The 27,318-nt window shown below is 33.9% G+C and overlaps 1 protein-coding gene across 1 annotated transcript; it reads left to right on the top strand.

Moving 5' to 3' along the window:
* The first annotated feature begins 17,118 nt into the window (after nt 1–17,118).
* On the top strand, nt 17,119–22,473 carry LOC148941065 (uncharacterized). The gene is made up of 3 exons (XM_089105513.1): nt 17,119–17,141; nt 21,101–21,368; nt 22,358–22,473. The coding sequence occupies exons 1-3, from the start codon at nt 17,133–17,135 to the stop codon at nt 22,369–22,371; spliced, it is 291 nt and encodes a 96-aa protein (XP_088961639.1). The 5' UTR covers nt 17,119–17,132; the 3' UTR covers nt 22,372–22,473.
* Nucleotides 22,474–27,318: the final 4,845 nt, after the last annotated feature.

A 27,318-nucleotide genomic window follows, 5' to 3' on the forward strand; every position in this document is an offset into this window, starting at 1 on the left:
CTGAAGTGCATGTCTTTCTCGGTTTGTATATTTGAATCTATGTGTTTGTTTGTGTCTCTCACTCTTTTTGCTTGTGTGTCTGGGCGAGTGCTTGCATATTCCACTGTCTGTCTTCGCTGGTTTGTATGTCTAAAATTCTTGTCTGTCCCTGTTTGTTTGTCTGCCTATATGTGTTTGTATGTATTTGTCACTCATTTTGCATGTGTTGTTGGGCAGGTTTTTACCTATCATAGTGCCCGTCTTTCTCGTTTTGTATGTCCAACTCTATATTTTTGTATCTGTGTCTCACTTTCTTTGCCTGTGTGTGTCTGGGCAGGTGTTAGCTTATCCCAGTGCCTGACTTTCTCGGTTTGTATGTCTGAATCTATAGATTTGTATGTGTCTCTCACTCTTTTTGCTTTTGTGTTTGGGCTGGTGTTTGCTTGTCCCACTGCCTGTCTTTCTCGGTTTGTATGTCTGAATCTACATATTTGTATCTGTTTCACACTCTCTTTGTCTGTTTTCAGGGTTGGTGTTTGCAAGTCCCAGTGTTTTTCTTTGTTGGTTTGTATGTCTGAAGTGTCTGTCTTTCTCGGTTTGTATGTCTGAATCTATGTTTTTTTTTGTCTCTCACTCTCTTTGCTTGTGTGTCTGGGCGGGCGTTTGCTTGTCCCACTGCCGGTCTTTGTGGGTTTGTATGTCTGAATCTATGTATATCTATGTGTTTTTGTCCCTCCCACTCTCTTTGCCTATGTGTCAGGGCTGGTTTTTGCATGTCAAAGGGCCGGTCTCTGTCGGTTTTTATGTCTGAATCTATACATTTGTATGTATTTGAAACTCTATTTGTCTGTTTTTCAGGGTTGGTGTTTGCAAGTCCCAGTGTTTGTCTATGTTAGTCTGTAAGTCTGAAGTGCCCGTTTTTCTCGGTTAGTATGTCTGAATCTATGTATTTGTATGTGTTTTTGTCTCTCTCTCACTCTCTAAGCCTGTGTGTTTGGCGGGTACTCGCTAGTCATAGTGTCTTTTTTTGTCAGTTTATATTGTTTGACTGGGTTGTCTTTCTTGGTTTGTATGTCTAAAGTGCCTGTCTTTCTCTGATTGTATGTTTGAATCTATTTATTTGTATTTTTCTCTCGCTCTCTTTGTGTATCTGGGCGGGTGTTTGCTTATTTCAGTGCATGTCTTTTTCAGTTTGTATGTCTGAATCTATGTATTTTTCTATGTGTTTCTCACTCTCTTTGCCTGTGTGTGTCTGGGTATGTGTTTGCTTATCCCAGTGCCTGTCTCTGTCGGTTTGTATGTCTGAATCTATGTATTTGTATGTTCTCTCCCTTTTTTTGCCTTTGTGTCTGGGCTGGTGTTAGCTTATCCCAATGCATGTCTTTCTCGGTTTGTATGTCTGAATCCATGTGTCTGTATGCATTTTTAAAAAATAAATAAATTAAAATATATGTGAAGAATTATCATAAATATTACCTACATGTAGCTATTCTAAAGATGCTTCAGATACCTTAATAAAATAAATCTAAAAAACGACTACTTGTAACAAAAATAAATAAATTAAAATATATTCGAAGAATTATCTTAAAAATTACTTACATGTATCTATTTTAAAGATGTTTCAGATACTTTAACCAAATAAATTTAAAAAAACGACTACCTGTAGCAAAAATAAACAAAATAAAATATATGCGAAGAATTATCTTAAATACTACTTACATGTATCTATTCTAAAGATGCTTCAAATATCATAAGAAAGCCCAACATGCTGCCTCAGACCTCTGAGCTGTATTCTCTAAAATATGTATTTCCTCGATAAAGATATCGCAATAATACATGATTCACCTAAACCAAACTTCCTTAACAACTCTCCGAAACTATACCTAGTGTAGGAACATAGTAGCCCCATTTTTCAGTTTCAATCAAATAAACAAGAATATTCAAAAAAAGTCACATCGTTAGCCAAAATCTACATTAGGAGAAAAATAAGACCTTTTAGGCGTTATTTATAAGCCCAAACTCATCAAATCACTAAATCTTGTTACTAAATTTGTCCAATATTCTCTTCATTTTTCTCAACCTCTCTTAATCTCTCAATCTCTCTTAATCTCTCTCAAGCCCTCTCAATCTGTTTCGCCCAAATAATCCCCTAAAATTTCGATTAATCTCTAAAGGTTCCTTTGTTTTGGCAACTCTGCACTGTCACATTTAAAATTCTCAGGAAACAATTCCCGCTTTAAATATATTCAATCTCTATTAATCTCCTTGTATGTTTCATGTCTCCCCCAAGTGAAGCCATAATCGTTCCCCTCTGTATCTGTTACACTTGGAAACATCTTAAATCTAGGTTATCCAAAAGATGAATTCAAAAGCCAAGATACGTTATAAAGACTTCGAAATAATAATAATTCCTGAATTTATTGCTAAGCCTAAAGAAAATGAAGCCTCATTAAAATAGAATTTCTATCTCTTTAGAATCACGCATGATTCCTTATATCTGTTGCATCACTTCCCGTTAGTATTTCCAATTCCCATGATTGGCCTAGAAAGAGACATGTGATCTTGTACATTTGGTATTTTTGACTCCCATGATGGGTCTAGAAAGAGGATATGGTCTTGTTAGTGTAATATTGCAGCCCTCTTATTGGCTGTGATCTTGTTAGTTTAGAAGTAGTGACCCCCTCCCTACTAATAAGACAGATGATTTTAATTTTGAAATAGTTAATTTCCCATTCCTTAAAAGTAATATACATTCAAATATAACATATTGATCGGATTATTCCCAACTATTTAGATATGTGAGAATTTATACTAATTACATTGATTTTAAAAGTAGAAGTCAAATACTTAACCTTAAATTAATCGTAAGAAGGTTTTTCCGCCAATAAACTTGTTTGGGAATTTATAAGACTTAGTTTTCAATATAATCAACTTTTAAATAAGTAAGTATAATAAAAATTATCAAGATATTTTGAATGATATTTGATGTAACTTGTTGGAGGTATTTTTTCTCTTCCCTATAATTTTTTAATTTAGAGTTTGTTTTGACACAAGCAGGTGCCTAGTTACAGAGGATAAGTGGAGATTAGTTCTTAGAATTTGAGAATGAAAGTGAATGGGTAGGTGTTGACAGTTGTTGTTATGCAATTATGGGAGGTAAACGGGCTAAAATGCTATCCTATAAGATATGGGTAGTTTTTACTTTGAATCAGTTCTAGGTGAGCGGTGGTGAATGAAGCTGTGAAATTTTTGGGGGGTATTTTTATATTTTTGGCTCTATTTTGTAAAAAATTTTTGGACTATTGGTTTGGATTTGCTGTTTTTCCTAGGTTATTGGGTGGATGAGTAAGGTCTAGACTTGGTTCAAGTGCTCAGTTACTAAATTAGGAAGACAGTTTTTTTTTACCAAGTAATTACCTTTAATACACTAAATAATTCATTTATATGTTTGCTTACTTCATTTGTTAATTTTCATGACCTGTTTCCCTATAACGGCATCATTTCAAAAGGAAACCCATTGACATTTGGAGTACCCAAGTAAGTATTTTTTGGTCAACTTTTTTTCAGTGCTAATAAGTGACTTAGGGTAGTACCCTTACGGGAAAAACCTTCCCATTCTGCAAATGATACGACCAGAGAAATATGTATTTCGAAGGACAAAGATCCCAGCAAAACTTACAAGGACTACCAGGCTGAAATAGGAAAGATTGCAGGTGTGCTGATGCGAGGCTCGTCAGTTTTCAATCCATCAAAAATGAAAGAACTCTTAACTTCAAAAGTGGAAAATGTGAGGAATCACCCTTTTCCATACTTAAACTATGTGTAAGAACAAAAGTGCTTACACTATACCTTCTCCGAGTTAACTTTCAGTCACTTCTCTTGTGGGTAGAAAGTTTAAACAAAGTGAGATCCTCTATCTAAAGGAAGCTTGGTGTCACTCTAAGATGCAAAAGTCCCCCCCAGATAATTCTTTTTTGACACTGTTCAAGTCTTGCATAAGACCATTCATTGAATATGCATGCCCTCTCTTTGCTGGTTCTCCAAATAGCCACACCGATCATCTTCAACGTTCAAAATAAAGCATTCCAAGCAGCAAATTCTAGCAACTCCTATAATCAATCCAAGATCGTTTCGACTTGGTGTTTATGTTGCATTCCCTTCGAGGACTTTCAAAACCTGTTTCCAGATATAGGATTCTTTGCATTCAAATCTCTTATTATCTTCTAAAGAGTACAGCCTGCCAGGTATAATGTCTTGAAAACGAGCCCTGCCTGAAGACAAGTCTCCATGTGGAATGAGATCTCGGGAGAGGTAATTCTGAAGCATTTTGGTCTTGGGGCGTTCAAGAGAAGGTATACTAAACACCTAAAAAAAAAGTAGTGTATTTACTAGGGCTGGCAGCATATCATTACCTGGGACGGACCCTTGAAGTATGTAATAAAAAACTACCCAAAAAAGTTCAATTATTATTACTGATGATCGATTGGAACGACTCGATTTCTCAAATAAAGAAAATCATTTTTAAAGAACTCTCTTATTAGAAGTGGAAAAAGAAAAAATCTGAAAATTATTATTCGAGGACATGTCAGTTAGCAACTTTACCAAAATGGTAACAGTACATAGTCAGACTAAAAAAATGACTAATTAGTCTATTTCTATGTTCGACTGTAAGTGTGGGGCTGTAGTAAATATTGACTTTAAAATTCCTAAACTATATGCATTAGCCTAAGCAAAATGGTAGTATCTAGACTTAAATTTTTTATTTTCTTTTGAAAAAATCAAAAGAGTTTTAACAATAGTAATAAAAGGAAAGAGGCAAAGTTATGTTGAAAAAATATTTTTTTCTATCGTTTTCCATAGAGAGATTAAAAATGTTCCATACTACAGAACAAGCTAAAGCAAAAGCTGAAAGTCTTCGAATTATTCGACTGCTACGTTTTCCTGAGGTGTCCACCCTCTGTTTGGAAAAGACCAATTTTTTTTCCATGGTAATTTACACTTAACCCATTCACCTGTTATGCTCAGAATACTTGTCAAAAATGATCTGAAATAAAACTTAACGAGTAAACATCTTTTTCATTTTGAGACAATATACATGAATGAAAAAGCGCAATCTTACTTATGTCAAGACAAAGTTTTATGCATAATTATTGCAAGGCGGATTTTTTCGCCTGGCCCAAATAAAGGAAACTCCAAGTCCTACTACAGCAATAACAACAAGGCCTCTAAAGGCTTGAATTGAGAAGGGGGCTTTCCCTTATATATACGTAATAATTTCTGCTCGTTTTAAGTTTTAATGTCGCTCCTTACTTTCAGTTGAAAAACCTTGTTTTTATTATTAATTACATAAGGGCCCATTGGTGCCGCAGAAATATGTATGGTGCCTTATTTACCTTAATTATGTTATAGATGAATATAGAGCGTCAGTCAGTACGTTTGTTTAATTGGATTGATTAGGTGTGGTTGGATTCTTCACCTTTTGTTTTCCTCCTCATTAGTTCGTGATGTTCTTCTTAACCTTACAATAATTGCAAAACATTTGTGTGCGAGAAACCACCAATAGATATTTTCACATAAAGAAAGAAAAACGAGCAAAAATGGGTTTTTTATAGGCCAAATGACGATACTTAAAAAAAAAAGCGAATATTTCTAGATGACAAACGCCTCTCTTCTTCAGCGCGAAACGAAACGATGTATCAATAAAAGCCAAAAATTAAAAGAATTAAAACCAAATACCTAACAACCATAAAAGCGAGTTATTCGCCAATATCCGCGATTTGCACAAAATCCAAAAAAATATGAACTGCCACCTTGAACCCCTTTCCCAGTAATCTAATCAAACACATGAACACCCCCTTAGGTCTCAAAGGGTGTCTGCAAGAAATGCCTTAATTAAAATCCGAAATCAAACGACATAGTTTTCCAAATTATTTAATTGCAGGTTCGTTTTGTTTTTTCGAGTGAATGAATTGATTCCTTTCATTTATCAGTTGCTCGCTAGTATACGTCGATGGCCGTTCATGTTTTTTTGGATTTTGTGAAAATCGCGGATATTGGCGAATAACTCGCTTTTATGGTTGTTAGGTAGTTGGTTTTAATTCTTTTAATTTTTGGCTTTTATTGATACATCGTTTCGTTTCGTGCTGAAGAAGAGAGGCGTTTGTCCTCTCGAAATAAAAAAAAAAATTCGCTTTGTTTTTTCAGTATCGTCATTTGGCCTATAAAAACCCCATTTTTGCTCGTTTTTCTTTCTTTATGTGATGTCAGGCCAATGTGGTTTAAGAAATTATCTTCATAGATATTTTCATTCGTGTGTACTTTTCTACTTCAGAATTCCTGCTTTTATTTTTACAAACAATGATAAAACAGGTTCTATTTCCCTTTAGGTTTTTCCTTCATAAGGTTTTTAGGGTAAAAAAACGTTTTAGCCCTGTTGCCGTCTCTATTTAAAGCTTGGGAGAAGGTCCAAATAGTTTTTTTCTTTCTGGTCAGCAGAGCCTTTGACGCAGGATCGTAGTTTATGTAGACCTTGTGGAGATTTGCGAATGTAAAACAATGCTGGAGGCCCTATGTACATGGTACATGTCTTACTGGGGTTTCGGCATCGAGTACGGGACTCAAAAAGGCTTACTCAATGTCATGGAGAGGTTTGTTTCATAAATTTAATTGAATAGAATAACACTCATCTATGAACATACAAATTTTTCTTCAAGCAAGTTTTCCAGCCCACTCAAATTCTGCTCTTACCTCTAAAAAGCAAACTTGTCCATCCTATTGATCAGATTTAGATTCCTTCAAATTTTGCTAGTTGTAACTTTTGTTTGCAATCCTTTGCTTTTAAGCAAGACCTTAACTCCACCCAAAATTTTGATAAATCTTTCCCAAGTCCCACCTTAAAATAAAAACCCTTACCCCACTCCTTCTTGACTCCTGCATAAAACTTCAGGAAAACTGAGATATCTTTTCGGGTCTATTATGTATGTATTTCCTGGCCTTCTTAAACTCTTCTGGACTAATTTTGCAACCTGTTCTACTTCTATCTTTCTAAAACTACCCTAGCCCACAATAATTTTAATTCAGCTTTACTTGATGTGACCAAGGTGTCGTCCCTCTTTTATATTCTAGGTCTTCCTCCAAAAATAGCTTCCTGTCTACGCTACTGTCGTTTCTGCAGATTTCTGTCGTAATTGTCAAAGTAATATTAATCACAGCTTGACCTAACCTGAATGTCATACATACTGACATTATTCTCCCACTGAATAATTACTTATTGTTACGAAAAACCCTTCATGATTGTAGTAACCTAATGAAGTGTCTTTGCATGTATGTTGCCAAGATGGACCCTATGAAGAAAGCCTTCCTACCAGCAAAATTCAGTATTTTTAAACAAACTGTAAAATAATTTTTCTTGTCTTTTTTTGTAATTTTTTATTCAAATATTAGGGTATGTTTATTATATTGAGTTATATTACTATATAACTTATTATATTATTATGTAACTTATTATAAGTATGTTTATTATATTGAATAATAAAGAAATAATTGGAATCGTTTGTCTTTTTCCGTAGTGTTTGGCCTGATGGTCGTGTTTATAACTTGATACCAATTAGTCAAAAGTGATAGGCGAAGACTGTTTGTGCTTTTTTCTCGTCATGTAGTTGGTTTTCGTGGAGCGTTTTTAGTATACCAGGCATGAGCAACTGCGCTGTACATAGTAGATCCACATCAAAAGAATTAGATTTTTATGCTGATTTCAAATATATAAGTTTCATTAAGTTTAGTCTTACCCATCAAAAGTTATGAACCTGAAAAAATTTGCCTTATTTTCGAAAAAGGGGGAAAAATTCCCTAAAAGTGATATAGTCTTAATGAAAATTACACCATCAGATTCAGCCTATCAGAAAACTCTTCTGTAGAGGTTTTAAGCTCCTGTCTGCAAAAATGTGGAATTTTGTATTTTCCGCCATCACGGATGCGTGATTATTTTTTTTTTTTTTTAACAAACGATCACAAAACAGTTAAACAGTTAAAAACGATCAGAAATTAAAGAAAAAAAAATTCAACTTAAAGTAAGGAGTAACCTTGCTCTTTACGCTAAACTTTTTTTTAGTACTTTCAAAAGAGCTATCTATTCTAATTAAACAGCCTTTGTGATTCAAGGGTCATTCTTAAAGAATTGGAACAAAATTCGAACTTTAGCGTAAAGAGCGTGATATTGACTAGGGGGCAAACCCCGTCATATACGTAATAAAAAACTCGGGATCCTCCCCACCCCAAAAAAATTATTTTGTCCCGACCACACAAAATCATGTGCATCCCCCTCCCATAAAAAACCCTTATGGGTTGTCCCGGCCCTAATGGATAATCATTATCCATTTAGGCCAAAGAAGTCTAATTGTACGCTAAAAAATTACGAGACGTGGAAGCTTCGTTAATAGGTAGAAATGAAGCTGGAAGGTCACGCCTCTTACGCCAAACCAACGAAAAAGTACGCTAAATAACTGTAGTTTCGCAACAGAAGAAAGCCATTTTACGTTGAAAAATTGTAATTTCATGATCACAGGGATTGGCTGTGACGAATACGCTGGGTCCACCCATAACGTTAAATCAGTCACAATGTACGCTAGAAGACCTTCTTTTTAATCCTCTGACTGAAAAACGCTGAATTAGCGCCCGTAAGTAAAAGAACGCTTTTTTTTAGCATAAGGTCCACTTGTTGCACCATAATTTAGCGTAAAGGTACGAACACATTTTTTACCGTGTGGGAAAAAGTCAAAACTCGAAGTGACACGCAGAAGTATTTTTTTTCTATTGAAGAAATTGCAGGTAAGGGGAAAGCATATGTAGCTAAGCAAATTAGTATTCAAGCACTTAGTTTCGGAATAATATTAATAAAGTTAGCTAGTTCATGTGAGCCATTTGTGGCCCATAGGGACATCGTAATGGTACATTCCAACGTAGAATATCCATTTCATGTATCTTCATCCCTATGTGAGGGCTCTGACAACACAATAAGATTAATCATAGGCAGCGCAATAGCGCTGCCTAAGTAAAGAACGATGTTGGCACAATGTATTTTTTTTCTTTAGACAAGGGCACTTCGTATCGAAGGAGCTGTCAAAGAAACTTCGAAAAAGGGCTCATTCGATTGGAAATTGGAGCTTCTAGTGTCCTTTTTAATAGTCAAAAGTAATTGGAAGGCAACTACCACCCCTTCCATGCCATCATTTCCCCAAACAAATGCAATCAAAATTTTGATATGGCCATTTTGTTCAGCCTATCAGAAAGGTCTGGAAATTATGTCTATGAGGATAACAGATCCCCCCCAGCCCTCAGGGCAAGCGTTGTAAGTTATGCCATGGGGACATATAGGGTTTTTATAGAAAGTATGGTCATATAAACTTCAAAGGGGGCTCATCGTATTGGTAATTAGACACTCGAGTGCCCTTTTTAAGAGTCAAAATGATCAGAGGGCAGTTACCCTCTCCCCCCTACACACACGTCATATTGTCCCGATGTGTGTCTATGAGATAGCCATTCTATTCAAAGTAGTCTAAATATCATATAACAAGTCTTTTGGGGTTGAAAAAAATTCCATAGACTAGGGGCAAGGGTTGTAAAATATGCCCAGGGGGTATTAAAGGTTTTTATGGAAGGGATGGTTGTTTAACTTCAGAAGAGGCTCAGTCTTTCTTCCTCAAAAAGACTATGTCAATATAAAACGAACAGAAATTAATCAAAAAAAAAATTTGCATAAAATAAGTTTTTCAAAAAAAGTAAAGAGCTCCATTAAACCAAAAATGAACAAAAATAGAATCAAATAATCTACCAGGTATACAACTACCACGAATCAGTATTAATAAATAAATGAAGCCCAACACAAACAAACATTAAAGTAAGCCAAACTCAAAATGAGCAGAAATTAATCTGAGTAGAGTTTTAAATTCTAAGCTTTCTAAAAGCTAGAATACAACTTGTACTTTACTTAAAAAATTCCTTTAATTGTTTTCCCTTTTCCAACTTTAAGAAATCAACAATCAATTAAGATTTTAAGGAATAAATATCAGCATATGTTTATTAAACTGAAAATGCACATTTATTTTCAGTAAATTCATTTGAATTTTTTTTCAGTAAAGTACAAATTATATTCTGGCTCTTAGATATCATAGGGTTTAGTGTCGAAAAATTAAGAAATTGTCAGATAAAACAAAATGCATTCAATATATATTTAATATAAAAATATATTACATAATTATATTCTATAAATTATACCACAAGGCATACTACCTTTATGTCAAGGAAGAAAAAGTATTAAAAAAGAGCAGTGGCATCAATTCACGAAAATTTAGAGGTGGAGTAGGATTTAACTTCAAAAACACGCATTCCTTGAGATCTAGTGGGCCTTTTTCGTTTCTTTTTACCTTTTAATAAAGAAACGAAAGAAGTAATTTTCGAAATCTAGGGGAGCCATTATAGGTCAGTATAGGGTCATCAGCAGAGGGAGAATAAAAATCTAATGAGCAGAAAATTTACATTAGAAAATTTAAAATTTTGCCTTTTCTCAATTATTTTCTTTTTAATTTAGTTTTGTTTGGAGTTTTTTGGAGTCTTTACTTTCAGCAATTTACCATATACTTTCTGCCTCCTTCCTGACTTGTAAACTGTTCAAACAAAGTTAGAAGGTTTAAATATTTATAAAGACTTTAAAAGATATAAAATTTTGTATTATTTCTAATCTGACCCCCCCCCCCACAAACACACACACTCATAAATAGAACTAAGAGTCCGTAACAAACAACCGAACTAATGTGCAGTGTGCGTCAGTCCAAATGAAAAACACTTGTATACATATTACTTTCCCCCTTTCTTAGTTCGGATATCTTATTTCTATCAATTTTTATTTCAAGACCACCCATTGATGGTCCCCCCCCCCCAAAAAAAAAACATGAAGTACCAAGGACATGAAAATAAAGCATTATTTTGCCTCTATACACATCGTAAGTCAACCCCGAGTTAATAGTTTTCAAAGTTATAAAACTTTTAGGGAAGTACCACACTTCCGCCAGTGTTGCCACGTTCAATCATGAAAATAATTTAATGAAACTAATTAGTTGAGTGTGAGAACGAGTTAAAAATCGGCTTATTCATAAAGACAGCTACATCTTCGAAGGAAATCTAAAGATTCTTAAGCTTTTTGTTCTCACACTTTTCAGCTTCTTTTTCGCTAATTTTTCATCAATGTTTCATTTTTCTTTAGTTTAGCAATCTTTGTCACCAATTTACAGAGCTGTATATAGAAGTGCTTTTATTAAATGTTGAATTACATGTTTTTGCTAATTTTTAATTTATATAAAGTTATATATATTAACCCGGGTATCACCGGTAATATTTCGACAATTGCCGGGTATCACCGGTAATTGTCGAAATACTATGTGACCGTTATTTGTGTTAATAAATTATCTCTCTCTCTCGTAAGTTTTCATCTAACCAATTCAAACAATCAGGCTAATATTCACTGTCATTGGTACTAAAAGGTTTTTTGCAGATTTTTGTCAGTTTGATTCTATAGTTCAATAAAAATAAAGTAAATTCCTATTTTTTTTTTTTTATTATTGTTATTTAAAAATCCCACCTCCTCTCCTCTCGGTGACATAATAATCTTCTTCACATAATTTTAAAACTTTAATGTCACCTACACTAATTTAAAAAGCGATATTTATTTTTTTTAAATTTTATCCAAACAATATTGATAAAAACACACTCTGCTACTATACATAATTAACATGCTCAAAATTTATTATTAGCCTTCATTATCATTTTCTGTATTTTTATCCTATATTTTCATTTTTTTTCCCCTTCCCTTTTTCCATGTTTTTCCTTTTACCCTTCATCTACCTTTTTCTCCTTTTAAAAAAATAAATTCAGCAAAATTACAAACTTCAACCAAACTACAACCACCAAAAAAATTCTCTTCCTCTATTTTCTCCGCCTTTATATCTGTGAAATTTAAAAAACTAAATTATACCAATATGACATTTTCATCATCCTAACTATAGACTCCCTTTACAAAACAGAAAAAAAAATTCCCTTTTATACCAACTAAAAATGAATTAAGGCAATGAAATACAACAGGTTACTCTCCGGGGCATACTACAACACAAACAAAAACAAAACAAAATACAACGCACGTCCCGCTTGTAGGAAGGTACCCCTCCTTAGGATCCTTTGGCGGTGGCTTCAACTACATTCCAAATTTTATATTACCCTTTCAAGCTTCTATCAAAAAAAAAAAAATAAAAAAAAAAAAAAATAAATAAATAAATAAATACAATTTGAACCATTCTTCCCTTACAAAAACCTCAACAAACAATAAAACATATACTTAAACAACACAATACTTATTTAGGAAGAAGGGTTCAAAAATTCTAACAAAATACTCATAAAATTTAGACTTCAAAATAAAATTAATATATTACCTTATTACCAAAAAAAAAAAAAAAAAAAAAAAAAAAAAAAAAAAATTCAACTATTTACCAAACTCTCTATCTACTCCTCATCAATTCGTTCATTCCATTTTCTACTCCTTCTCAAAAGCTCTACTTTCCCCCTAACTACTCCTTTAAATCTTTCTAACTCAACTCTCTTTTTCTTTTTCCTCATTTTCCAAATATGGGTAATTGTTCCAAAAATTGTCCCATTTTTTCCAAAAATGGCCATATTTTCCAAATATGGCCCATATCACAATTAATAACATTCCTTTCTGCCTTTTTTCATCACCTTTTCTTTCAAAGTACAACTTCAAATTTTTTTTTTTACTATTTAAACTTACCACCTCTATATTCTCACCCTTAAAAACATTAAAAATAAAACTAAAAACTTCTTTGTTAAAAATACATTCTATAAATTCATGCTGTAAACCATCAACGACCATTTCATGGTACAGGTTGCACAGTTTTTCATTATTTTAAAAAATAAAGTTTTGAGACAGGGTCAAACTTTAGCGTAAAGAGTGTGGCGTTGAGCAGGAGACAACCCCTTTCATATACGGAATAATTTCTGATGGACAAGATTTTGATGGACAAGACTAAACTTGATGAAACTTATATATTTGAAATCAGCATAAAAGTCTAATTTTTTTTTTATGCATCCATTGGTACCAAAATTCCGTTTTTTAGAGTTTCGGTTAGTATTGAGTCGGATCGCTCCTTACTTACAGTTCGTTATCACGAACTGTTTAATATTGATGTAGCAGTACCTGAGCAATTTTTAGAAAATAAACGAAAATTATCATTTCATAGAGGTTTCAGCTGCAGGAATAGACTGCGAGGTCTTAATTACTTATGTTAAACTCTGTAACAAGTATAAATTGTATTTCCAATTCCTTTTTTTTACCAGCAAATTAATGGTAAAACGATGGGCACACCACTCTCCGGGTTACAGGCGAATATTTCAGTGCAAAAACGTACCTTGCACCATTCTATATTTATGAAGGTTTAAGAAAATGGCTTTTTCTACAATCCCCAAAAGTTATACTATGTTACTTGCATGATGTGTACTGACGCCTGAAATCAGAATTACAATCTTTCAGAGATTCAGCATTTTAAAAATTGTTAAACTATTTGAAAAATGCGTAAATCAAACGATTTGTATATAATGATACAAGGATATAATCTTTTTGATATTACTATCACGCTTATAAAAAGATAATGCAGTTAGTTCTTTATTGTAAAAATGAAACAGTAAGATTATTGTTGGAAAAATAATCTTCACTGTAAATTATGTCAAAAATATTTGTATTACGCGATATTTTGCATTAGAAATGCTATGTCTTGAAAAATCAAAGTTGAAAGACGAAGCTCCAACATTTGTAATGCAGCTATCTAACAGAAAAAAAGATGTTACGCTCCTAAAGATCTCTGAGAATGGTGCACTTAATTTCTTTGGAGCAAGGGGGCAGCTACCCCCCCCCCCAATAATGTGAAGAAAAATTATTATACATCCCATGCCCTTTGAGTATCCAGATATGGACCCCTCTTGCCCCCCTTCCCCCAATGAAAATGTTGGAGATTCGCCCTTGCGCCGCACCCATATTTTGCATCGCTAAATCGGCAAGGATGGGAAAGTACCCCGAAAAACATAGGTGGACTGAACATGACAGAAAAGTTCTGATTGACTTAAGAACTATAAATAAAATTAAGATCCCAGTGGGGAGTCCAGAGGATTTCGGAGTTAATATTAGATCTCCAAGATAAAAAGATTTGATTAAAAATAATTAATTAAAAAAGAAATTTATACAGAACAATCTATTAAAAGAATTGTTAAAAACAATTATTTCCATAATAAATATTAGAAGGGGGTTTAGTCATTGAACTTAGAAAAGGAAAGCCAAAAATTTTTCAGTTTTTCCAATAAGGGGAATTAACTAGTCCACAAACTGATCCAAACAAAATAACACAGATGACAAACAAAAATTATCCAAAAGTATCAGTTTTGTCGCCTTATTGGAATTTAAAATCAAATATATGGACTAAAATGCCCCTTATTCTTATCTAGTTATATAGATGGCCTTACAATCCATATTCAATCAATCAATTTATTTAACCAATAAATTTACGACAAAAACACTTCAACATAGAATTCCCCGTTTGGCTCTATGGCCAGGAAAAAAACAGGGGGAAAACATACATCTAGTATCTTCCAGGACCATCTAAAACACACAGATTTAATATTACAGCAAGCAACTAAATTTAATTTAAAACTTCATGTTGATGATTCAAGTTTTTTCTGTGGAAGAGTTTAGCGAAAACTATCTTGAAAACTATCTATACTTTTGTTGTTGTTTTTTTAACATAGACGACAAATAAATATAAAATCACTATGGAAGTCAAGATGACTGAAAATAACTAATGGAAATTAACTGAATATTTGATATATAATGATATTTATTTTTGGAAACTCCGCAATTCAAAATTTTATGTCACTGCCATTTTTATTTTTGTTTTTTAGTGTTGTAAATATACAACAAAATATTTGTAATATGTTTATTTACCGTGAAGCGCAAAAACCGTGATAAACTTTAGACTTTTACGGTTGGGGTAGGGGAAAAGGGCAGCAGCCAAACCTCCTGTTTGTAGTAATTTTTGTCCGTTTCAACTTTGACTTGAACATTCAATTTAACTTTTACTTGTTTGAAGGTTTATTTATTACATTAGTACCTTAATGTCTCTTTATTTTCTGTAATCATTTATTTGAATTTCTGTTCGTTTTGTGTTTCATTTTTTCTGTAATAATGATTTTTGGTCGTTTTAAGTTTGAACTTTTAGGTAAATTTATTTCTGATGGTCTAAAGTTTAATATGGCTCTTTACTTTTCTTTTAAAAACTCCTTTTTCTAATTTGTTTTTAGTTAATTTCTATTTGTTTTTGATTGCCAAAGTTTTGAGTTTAATATAATGAATATTTCTCCAGTTTTGCATGTCGCTGGCGTAAAAATTAAAATATATAATTCTAATTCAATAGTTCTAATTAGTGGCTTTTGATTTATTCCAACACCCGCTCAACTAGCTGAGAGTTTCAGCTAAATTTCATTGGCATTTCAGGGGTGGCCGGTGTTTACCCCCTGGAAAATACCCCTCGGAATATACAACCCCGGAAAATAAAGAACATATAACAATGCCCCAAGTGGTGATGCGCTTCACGAGCTTCACGCGTTCTGATATATCTTGCTAATATTGTTATCACGGAAGTTGTTATTGTTGGCTAACATAAAATCGTTATTGTTGTAAAATATAATTGTCTAGCCTGGTAGTTAATAAATGGATGGCGGAAAAACACCTTTGAGTACTGAGGAAATCAAAATAAAAATTTATTTCCTCCCTGGATCTCTGTTAGGTCTATTTACACTTAAAAACCATGATTTTCTAAGGTTTTCCTTTTATTTGTTTCAAAATTATAAGCTTTATAGGAAAGTATGCCATTTTAGTCAATTTTGCCACATTGAATCATAGATATAAATAAGCGGAACTAATCATTGAAATTGACAACAGCTTTCGTCCGTATGAATGGTTTGTTTTACTCCCAGACATACTGTGCCTTCGAAGGAAAACTACATCTTTGAAAGCGGTTTAGTACCATATTTTTTTTATATTTTCAGCCGCGTTTAATTTGGCACTGACTACTAACAAAAAGTGCATAAACGCATATGGAGGTTTTTCAAATTAAAAAATGAAGTCCTGATTTTATGGATTTCGTATGTGGTTGTGTAAGTGTCCTGTTGAGACATCCAAACTACCAGATTTCATTTCTACTGGCATTGATGTTACAAAACTTTTAAGTATTTGTATGATCTACCCCCTACCTAATTTTCTTCTAATATGTTTCTCTGACTCTCAATCCTAATGGAATACAACAAAGTAAGATAAAAATATAATACTTTGGAAAGAAATTGGGCTATATATTTACACTTTAGGGGGATGGGGTAATGTATGGCGGTTTTGCATGCCTAATGTGTTAGTTACAATTATTCTGCATATTATGCAGTAAAAATTGTTCTCTAACTTCACACTGTCCAAATGTTTTAACCCCCCCCCCCTCCCTATTGTGCAAATATGCAGCCCAAATTACATCTTTTCCATCTATTCTGTCACTTCTCTTTGTCTTGTCTCACGCTAAGCTGAAAGAAACTAAAGAAAAAAGGCAGTTCTACGATATGTCAATCAATGAACAATTTGAGCGGTAGGGGGTTTATCATACAAGTACCAACGTTTAATGTTTAATGATCATAAACATCATCATAATCAAATCATCAAAACATCATAAATATCCCGATGTTTCGATTATGAATGGATTCCTAATTTATTTGTAAAGATTCAATACGTTCTTAATAAGTTAGCTACGTCTCGGCGTTAGCTGAATCTTATTGTGAAAAGGGCTTAAGTAAAATGCAAAGGAATCACTCATTCATAAAGCTAAGCAATTAATAGGACTAAGTTGACTTCATTGTTCAAGTTTAAAAACTTTAATTAAAATGAAAATTGTTATGCTGAAGTATAGCCTTCACGGATTTTAATTGGATATTTAAGTTGTACCGGTAGTTGTTTAATCAACTTAGTTGAATATTATACGTACGAAGTGGCAGCAGTAGAAAACAAGGAAATGAAACTGGTAAAGAGCATTTTTAGCAATTGCAGTTTTATCGATTTTTTTTTACATTTTTTTTCAGATTTTCACTTTTTTAAGAATATGTTTCATTACATTTCATTCCTTTAATTATGGATATCATGCGTAAAAAGAATTGAAGTAATCCTGCCAGACTGGGAACAGAGACAAATAAAGGAAAAAGAAGGGATTCCTTTCTTATATTTTTGTGAGTGGTGATGCATCAAATAGACGTCGATAGCCTATTAGTTACAGCGATGGCTGCAACTTAGTAAAGAGCAAACCAGCCTGGTTTCTATAAGCCCTGGTTTAACCAGGGCTTTTAGAAAACAAAAGTTTAAAAATGTATTTAAAAAAATTTCCAGCAAGAAAAAAATTGTAATTTGTAGCTGAATTAGGAATAGTATTATTTTGATTAATTGTAAAAGCTGACCTTAATATTTTTAATCTTAATAATAATTTTAGTTAGTCTTAATTTTCTGCAAAACTAGCTCTTTATTGAAAACATAAAATCGACGCAACAAAAGTCGAATAGGAGCAGAAAATAAGTATCTTGCAGAAAATTAAAGACTAATTCATAAGGATGTCAATAGTCTTCCCCAGACCATGGAACCAGTAAATTTTAGTATATAGTCTAATTCTCTCAAAACTCAGTTAAGATAAGTTTTCCGAAAAGTTCTAGGTTTCAAGAATTCTACAAATTCAGGAAATTTTACAAGTCAGTTTATTTGTGCCAAAATTACAGTACTACATAGAAGGCCGTACCCAGTGGGGGGTTAGGGGGTTTGAACCCCTCCCAAAATGTTTTTTGACTCGTAAAAACGTAACAAAAATGGATATAAACAAATTTTGTATGCGGTTTTTCAGGTTTTTTAGTGTAAACCCCCCCCCTAAAAAATCTTTGAGTAAAACCCCCACCGAAAAAAAAAATCCTGGGTACGGCCTTGACTGCATAAACTGCAAAGCAATATTTTCTGTTCGTTTTAAGATTCCTCTTCGCTCTTTACTTCCATTAGAAAAACATTGTTTTTTTTAGTTTCTATCTAAAACCCGATTTGCTTGGTCTTTTAATTTCTTTCTAAAACCTGATACTTCTCTGAGAAATTTCAAGTTTTTAACAAGAACCAAAACCTAAATGTTACATGATAAGCTGATAAGATGTTACCGAATATTGCCGAATGTTACCTGATAAGATGTTACCGAATATTGAAGCCAATCTCAAGCATGAAAAGATTTTTACTCATAACGTCTTGACAAACATATAGTGCAAGAAACTTCAACTTTTAGTCTCAGCATTTGATGAAGCACTTTGCAGCTGTCATTTAAGTTAATGCTAATGATAATTGCAAATGGGAGAACTTACCGTTCAGGCTAAATGTACTTACCGTTCAGGCTAATTAGCAAGTTTAACTTGGCTGATATAAGGCAAAATGTATAAGGTGGCATTTTTGAAGCTGGAAATATAGCTCAAATACAACAAACTCAATCGACTTGTCGATTTGCCCACCCGTTTCTTATTTGAGTCGAAAACGTCTGTTTTCTGTTAATCTTGTTTAAGTCTGTTTTTCTGCAGTATGTTAAATATCCTGTTCTTGCTCACAGGAATAGTTCAAAAGGGGACTTAACCCCCTTTGAACAATATATACATATAAGTATATATATATATATATATATATATATATATATATATATATATATATATATATATATATATATATATATATATATATATATATATATATATATATATATATATATATATATATATATATATATATATATATATATATATATATATGTTACTGTGAAGGTCCAGAATCTGTTTTTTGTCAACACTCTCCGGTGAATGTCCGAGACTCCTTTTTCTCTGCTTGGATTCAATTAGCTTTGCGAAGCAGCTTTTTCAGTCTTATGCAAGCTTTCATGTTAAAAGTTAAAGTTAGGTTAGGCTAGGTTAAATTAGGTTACAAATCTCAGAAATGGGTTAAAAACCTATTCTAACCAAACGTAACCTAATCTGTTACCATCAATCTTTGAATAAAACTGAAAAAGTTGACTGGCAACGCTGACTAAATCCTAGGAGGAAAAGAAATATTTCGGACATTATCACCAGTGAATTTCGACTTTCGCCCATTTCGGACATTCACGGTAACATATATATGCTTCAAATGATTGATAATCATATCCAAAATTTTCCTTTCCATGAGTGGCCGATATGGAGGGGGGAGGTCAGTTTATTTATGATATGGGTATAGTGCTCAGAAATGATACTTTATATGGCAGAGAAGCTCATATCGCTTAAAATCCCGATGAGCTCTATATGCATACAGATGATTTTCAATAGCAGTTGAAAAATAATACAAAATTTTTCATCTTCACATTTTTCTATGAAATAGATAATATGCATCATGACGCTTTTTGAATTAGCTTTAGCTAAATTTCAGTTAAAGAGGGATGGTGAGTTCTGGGTGGTTATTCTAATTGCAAATATTGATTATGATAATTAACCAGACAAAATAAGAATAAGAACAAACCAGACAAAATGATTTCAATATTTAAGAAAGGGAAAACTACAAAAATAAAAGGAATAACCGGTACTTCTTGCTTTTCCTCTATTAGTCACATCTAATATTTTTGGAAGATGGGATCGAGTTTCAGTCCATTTCTCTTTCTTTTTGGTCCCCAAATTTAATAGATACAAATTTATCAGGGCATTTTCTGCTCGGTTTGTGATCGTTGATTTCTTTTAACTGTTCTGTTTCGTCTCTTTTGGTTCTGCTCTTCTGTTTTCATTGTGCTTGTTTTGTCCATTTTTTTCTCGTGTTCTCTTTTATTTTCTCTGTGTATTTGCTCCCCAGTTTCAATAAAAGTAAATCAATCATAGCTTATTTGTTCTTTCTGTATTTGTTCTGTTCTCTTTTCTATCCTTACTTTTTAAGGAACTCACTTTCTAAATTAACTTCACTTTTTCAGGCCGTTCAATAAAGGGCCACCCTATCTTGTCCATTGTAAACTTTTTTAGCTTGTGTAACCAAACTGTTCAGAAATGATTGAGCGGTCTTCCCATCACTTGCATAGCTTTGATAAGAGATATGAACTAACCACAGAAAACTTAAAATTGACACCAACTTTCCCGGAGACCTTGGGAAAACCCTTTAATTTCTCCCGTTTTGTGGCAGAAGTAAAGGTATTAAGATATAATGAAGCTTACGCCATTAGAAAGCGTGATTTCTTTATTTTATTATTTTTTTTTTATTTTTTTTTACCGAACGGAGTAGAATTTTTCTTTTAATTACAGTAAAGAACCGTCCCAAAGATATTCTAGTATGCCCAATAGGAACACATTAAAAATCATCTCAAAAGAAGTCATTAAATAATTTGATAGGTTTTGAAGTTTCCTTTGGCGCTAACCACCTTGATTGAAATTTTTGCCAACGCAGGGGTGCATATTATTTATGATGTATGTACATTAAATAGACAGCGTTTTGATTAGTAATATGTAAGAAATTATGTTGTTTTTTTTTAAACTAGTCTCTCGTTAGCTTTTCAAACTATTGACACATTTAAGATCACCTATCAATTTGCTTTGGAAGTTCCTTGTGGTTTTGGGGGCAGTTTTCTAATAGGGTCTTTGTGTTTGGGACTGTCAGTCGATACTGAGATTTGGAAAATGGCATTTATGGTATCGAAAGTCCTTAAATATCCTAGCTTTTTTGGATTATATTTTCCTTGCTTTTTTTGATTAGAACATGTATTTCGTCGTAGAAGAATAGCATAACTTTATTCGGTTTCGAGTTCCAGTTAAAACCAAATCAAAACTGAAAGAACAGAAATCCGTGAACTGCACAAAGTAAAAATTAAACAAAACACATTAAGACTAAAACCTAAACAAAATAAAAAAGATATTAAGTGCTTATGCTGAAACTAAGAACATTAAACGTCATTAATAATTAAATTTGTTTCAGCTAATATCGATTTTAATTCTTGCGGCTCCGGTGTGCTTGACAGTAGCTGGTGGTCATGGAGGTGGCCATGGAGGAAGTGGCTACGGTGGAGGTGGCCACGGAGGAGGTGGATACGGTGGAGGAAGCCATGGAGGAGGTGGATATAGCGGTGGTGGCCACGGAGGAGGCGGTAGTGGCTATGGAGGAGGTTCTAGTTATGGCGGAGGAGGTGGCTATAGTGGTGGCCCCGGAAATTGTGGGACCTGTGTATGTCCAGTTGTAGTACAGGGTAAAGTATATTTTCTGCAAAGTTGAAATTGTTGGGGCTTATTTGTATCTTGCTTGTAAAGCATAAGATATTGGCTTAGCTATGTGCCTCAGTTTGTTTTCTCTCTTAGCCGTGTGGGCTTACTATCTGTCTCATGTCACATTTTGTTTGGTTTTTCGTCTGTCGTTGTCTCTTGGCCTTTGTTGTCTTGAAAAACGCTAGGTTTGTCGCTTCTAAGCAAGTGTTGGCTATTTTAAAATTAAGCGTAAACTAAATAAAAAAGGTTTTGTTCCATTATTCCGATAACAATTTTTTGGAAAGAGAGAGCTACTTTGTGGACTTCTCTTTTAGCTTGGCTATGTATCAAATTAAAATCAGCTGAATTCTCTAGCACAGTTCTTTTACAATGCAGAATTCTCTTCCTGCTGTCTTTATTTCAGTTTATTTGTCAATTATTTTTTTTTCCTTTTTTGTAGCAATTTTTTGTTAAGTTAAGCGTGTATTGTGATTCCTACGACCTGGATAAGACGTTGGCGTTGCTGTATATAGACCTCTCGTGTGGCTTACTCTTGCTCGAGTTAGACAATCCTTTATTGTTCCCCAAAGCCTTTTCCAGATTTTTTTTTTGGGGGGGGGGGGAGGGGGGTATACAAAACATTAAAAACGCATAAAAAAAATTTTCATATGCATCATTTTTCCTTTAAACGAGTCGGTCAATTTTTTTTGAGGGGAGGGGGGGGTCAAACCCTGCTCTGTATTATTAAAATAATAAAAAAAAGTTCGATTTCTGTTTTTTGCTGATACTTTTTGAAAACGGCCTTTATTAAAACATTTATTCCCCATCTTTGAAAAAAGCTTCTAAGCTTGGCAAAAACCCACCTCCCATGAAAAAATGTTACTTACCTCTAGGCTCCTTCATTTATTTTGATATTTATTTTGATATATTTTATAGATATATATTATATTTATTATAGATATATATTATTATTTATTTTGATATTTATTTTCAGGTTATGGTCATTAGCAATGGATCCGAGTCGCAGAAACATCAATGAGGCCAAAATGATGTTGCGGATACATATTTTGTTTAGTTTTAAATATATTAATTTATTAATCTCCTTCGAAAGTGTGTTTTTTCACTACTTTTTTCCCAATCCATTGTACAAGGATTATCAATAAGGAATTGTGGGGCTCTCTGTTGTTTCTCTCTCTCTCTCTCTCTCTCTCTCTCTCTCTCTCTCTCTCTCTCTCTCTCTCTCTCTCTCTCTCTCTCTCTCTCTCTCTCTCTCTCTCTCTCTCTCTCTCTCTCTCTCTCTCTCTCTCTCTCTCTCTCTCTCTCTCTCTCTCTCTCCGCCTCCATTTCTCGTTTTCTCTCTATTCTATCTTCTTTTTCATTTCTAGCATAAAAAAATGATGATATTTTTTAAAGTACAAAAACGTGTATGATAAAAATCTTCCTATGATCAAAAATATTTACTTAAAATTTGTTATTTACTTTGAAAGTTGCTTTCATAGGCAAAAACTCCTATTTGGCATCTTTCCGCTTGTGGTAACGTTTTTAGATAGTTTGCATTGTCTTCTATCTACATATTTGCTAACCATGTACAATGGCTACATATTTGGAATACAGAAAAAAACAGGAAATTGGTTTCATCTTATACAAAAGTTTTTTGAAGATAATCCTACAGGAGGTTTTAATAATTCGAACCCCCAAACTATTTAGCATTGAAATACAATGAAGGTGAAGCACAGAGAAAAAGAGAACTTACTTGTAAAATACCATGTGACTTAAAGCTTTTCGTTCCTTTTACTAGCTTAGGATTTCATACGGGAAAGTCAGTCAGAATGAATTTAATTTTTCGTTCTTTTTACTGGCCAGAAATTTCACAAGTAAAATTTGAAAACCTATCAGGTTTAGAAAGAAATTGTTTTCCTCTTAAGAAAATTGAACTGTGATTAAAATAATGTGATAAATTTGCGAAAATATGTTACAAACAGAAATCATTGAAAATTTTTTTCTCAATCGATGATCAATGCATCAACGAAAATGAAAATGAAATCAATGAAAGTAAACCACGGAATTATAGCATACAAGTCTCTTCTTTCTCTCTTTATCTTTGTCTCTTTTCTCTTTATCTCTTTTTCTCTTTAGGTTCAAACTGGGTAAGCAAGAGTTTAAAAGAAAAATTGGTGGTGAAAATTTTGCCTTGCCAAAGCCCTCACCCTCTCCAAGTATTTAAATTTTAGGGGGATATGTCCACCTTTCAGGGACAAAGGGGTGAGGAGGCAACTTCAAAAGTACGAATAGCACTATTTGAAATCTGCAAAAAAAGACAAGGTTAACTGTAAATAAAGTTAACGTGAAAACAAGCCGGGTAAGAACTAAGTATAAAAAAGGTCAGAATGTTACCTTATCCAAAGCTTCCCAAATTTTAAAGTTTGTATGAAGCACCCTTCAAATATTCAAATGAAATATTAGACGTGAAAAAGCTCCCGCTATTATTTACCCTTCGGGAAAGAGTAAAAGTGGGGAGGGGTTAACTTTCAAAGCTCAAATGGATTCCCGTATAAACATTAATTAACGAATCTACCAAAATAAAGAAGTGTTGTTCCTTTTATTTTAACAGAAAAAAAACAATTACAAAGGTGAATTCTGAAGGACAAAAATCGGGTAATAAATTGGTAATAGTCTGGTAATAGATGGTCCGAGATATAAATCGGTAATATTCCGGTAATAGATAGTCCGGGTAATAAATCGGTAATAGATAAAATAGTCCAGTCGAAGTTTCGTCTAATCAGAAACTTCCCTTCTCAATTCTTTGACCCTTAAACTACACAAAGCCATTTTCCAGGTGCTAAAAAGGGGAAAGGATAAAATCAAAATTTCGGATATTACATGCGAAATTCTTAAAAAAGAAGCTTTATTATTTGTAATAATAAAAAATAATAGTAATAACTAATCAAAACAAAGGTGAGCCTGGATGGGCAAAAACCGCGTAAGTAAAAGATAAATGCCAAAAGAAAATGTAGCCAGAGCTTCATCTCACCGAAAGCTATGCCAAATTCTCCAACTCTTAGGGAGTCCATATTAACCCTTCAGGGTGTAAAGGGGGAGGGATAATTTAGAAAGATTAAAGATGCCCCTGTAAAAATTTTATATGGGATTGGAAGAGGTACGTTATATCTGGCATCAGTAGAAGGGGGGTACCAGCGCGATCGCTCACCCCTGCTGCCACCTACAACTTTTTTTTAACACCAAATATGGGCAGAGAGTCCCTAGAGAGAACACGTGGTTAATGGGGTCAATGACCTCTTTTTTCCAAGGTCGATGTTGTTGTTGTTGTAAGTGCACGCTCTCAGTGAATGTCAAGGACGATTTATTTGTTGCTTTGGGCAAGTGCACGCTCTCAGCGAATGTCAAGCTGTCCAGAACCATGTCAAGGTGTCCAGAATTTGTTGTTGTTGTTGTTTTGGACATGTACATGCTCGAGGCGAATTTTATGAGTTTCCAGAAATAGATAACATTTAGATCACGTGTTTCCTTCTCAGCCAATCAGCAAGTCGGTTACATCTCCTTTCTCAGCCAATTCGCCCTTGAGATTTCGTTTATAATGGACACGCATTATGATTAAATTATCAGAAAGTATTTTGACATAGTTGATACAACAATGGATAAATTTGATGAATTAGAAGCCATGGCAACTTCAATTTGCAATGTGAGTACATTTTTATTTTCAAAATAAAATTATTTTCCTTTGTCACCCTCCAGTATCTTCACGTAAATCCCCCCCCCCATACAATACAAACATTATTTTCAAATAAAATTATTTTCCTTGGTCACCCTCCAGTATATTCACGTATTTCCCCCCCCCCTATACAATACAAACATCACTATACAATCTTTATACTCGATAGAAAACATAAAATATGTTCTTTTTACCCTCAAAACCTAACCCCCTCCCTCATTGTTTTTACAAACAAAATTCTCGCAAAAAGAAATAATTTTCTTTTCGTTAAATTCCTTCCTTCTATATTTCCAGCTAAAGCGACCACTGAATTCCGTCAAATCTTAAAGCATTATATCGTTCTGTTTTGACATAATGCTCCAGCGTGAGGTTAAAATTGGCTGTCACCCTTTTCCCTCTGTGTTTACGAACGCGGCGGCCAAAGTCAAAGGAACTGTTTCACCGTCAAAATTAAAACACTTTGATGCAATTGCAATAATTAGGCGCAGACGCAATGCTCTATTTTGGAGAAGTGAAACGGATTATTTTCAAATTAAGGTCTAACAATATATTTAGGACATTATGTAAAAGGGGAGAGCGGGGGCAATGCCTCGCTTCTACCAGCTCCGTTGTAAGTAAATTATGTAAAAGGGAGAGGGAGGGGGCAATGCCTCAATTCTATCACCATCATTGTAAAATGAAAACAAACTGTGTAAGGCTGATTTATATGCAAGGCTAGAAAGAAAAGTCTTTAGGAGTTGCATGAAGCTTATATTATGTGTAAATTGAATAGCATTTTAACCTATGCTTGCAAAATTTAGGCCTATAGGCCGATGGGTTAACGATCTTTTTTTTTATCTAATTTAAAGCCTATAGACTGGAGCATTTAATATTTTTCTAAATGGTAAAAATAGAAACATTGATTTCTATCCTAAGGCTATAGACTACTGATTGTCTAATAAAAAACGTTTGATTTCTAAGCCTAATATATTTCTCATGAAATTTTTACTTTTTGCTTTGCTGAAAAAGGGTGGAGGAGGGGGCTTCTTTGAGATAAATGCTTTTCTAGACAAATTATGTCTGACAATAAATTCTGTAGAAGGGGGTAATAATTTTCATTCTTTAAAATAAAGGGGGAAATTATTTTGATACTAATTTTTTCTATTTTTTAAGGTATATTATGAAGATTTTGCTGCCCCCTCAGCTGTAAACAGTGCTAGGGGTCATACAAATAGTGAAGAATGTGCCCCACTTCCTTGTAAGAAAGCAAGAGAGGGTGAGGCAGCCCTTGTAAAAGCATCAGTTGTACATTGTGCTTGTCGGTCGAAACTGCCCATCTCCACACTGCCTGACCCAATGCAGCCTCGCAGAAAACCAAAGAGAGAGTGGGCGGATAGCTACAATGTCGAAGCCCCACCTACGCAAGATCATGAGGTTGTCTCTCATCATGCTTTTTCAAGGGTCTCAGGAGCTGTCCCGGCTGCACAGCCATATAACATTGCTGGCCCAGCTGCACGAGAAATTAATGTCACTGGTCTCTCCACCCACCAAAACACGCTACCTGGACCTTCGGGCACCAAAGTGCAATCAGGATTTGCAAATATGGGCATTTTTTTTCCTAACTATCTTATAGAAATACAAATCTATTACTTCCAATGTATTTTAGTCCTTTCTTTTTCACTATTTTTCAACATTGTGTAAAAATGTATCTCTGAGATATTAGCCCCACCCCCAACCATTATTTTCTCTGCCCTCCCTCAGAGATATCTAAATGTAATTTTTTTGCAAAGAAACCGCTATTTTTTCTAATCTTTGCTATTTTCTATGCATTCCCCCAATCTCTTCACTATCACATATAGTTTTAGATACCTTTGAAACTCTGTGAATGCTATTTTTCACATAGTTTTAAGAGAGAGATTATTCCATTTTATCCATCTGTCACATACCAGCGTTCTAATTTACACTGAATATTTCTATCGTGCCAAGATTTTAGCGAGGGGAAACCATGCTAATGGTTCCCGGCATTTTCCTCGTCCGAAGTTCAATCTTGGAAATCGGAACACTCGCGCGACGGGTTACAATAATTAAGCGCATGAGTTCACAGAATCTGTGAGGAATTAGAGGAAAATAGCGACTTATGCAGTCTAAGCGAATATTTCAACTTTTGACGGGCATTATGTAAAGGGGGCTGGGAGCCACGTGGTGGGGCCCGAGAAGCGCTGTGGGAAGCGCTGCAGGATGCGCCG

This window comes from Artemia sp. Qi Xiang Cuo, chromosome 19 (assembly GCF_049724085.1).
Source record: "Artemia sp. Qi Xiang Cuo chromosome 19, ASM4972408v1, whole genome shotgun sequence".
Taxonomy (NCBI): domain Eukaryota; kingdom Metazoa; phylum Arthropoda; class Branchiopoda; order Anostraca; family Artemiidae; genus Artemia; species Artemia sp. Qi Xiang Cuo.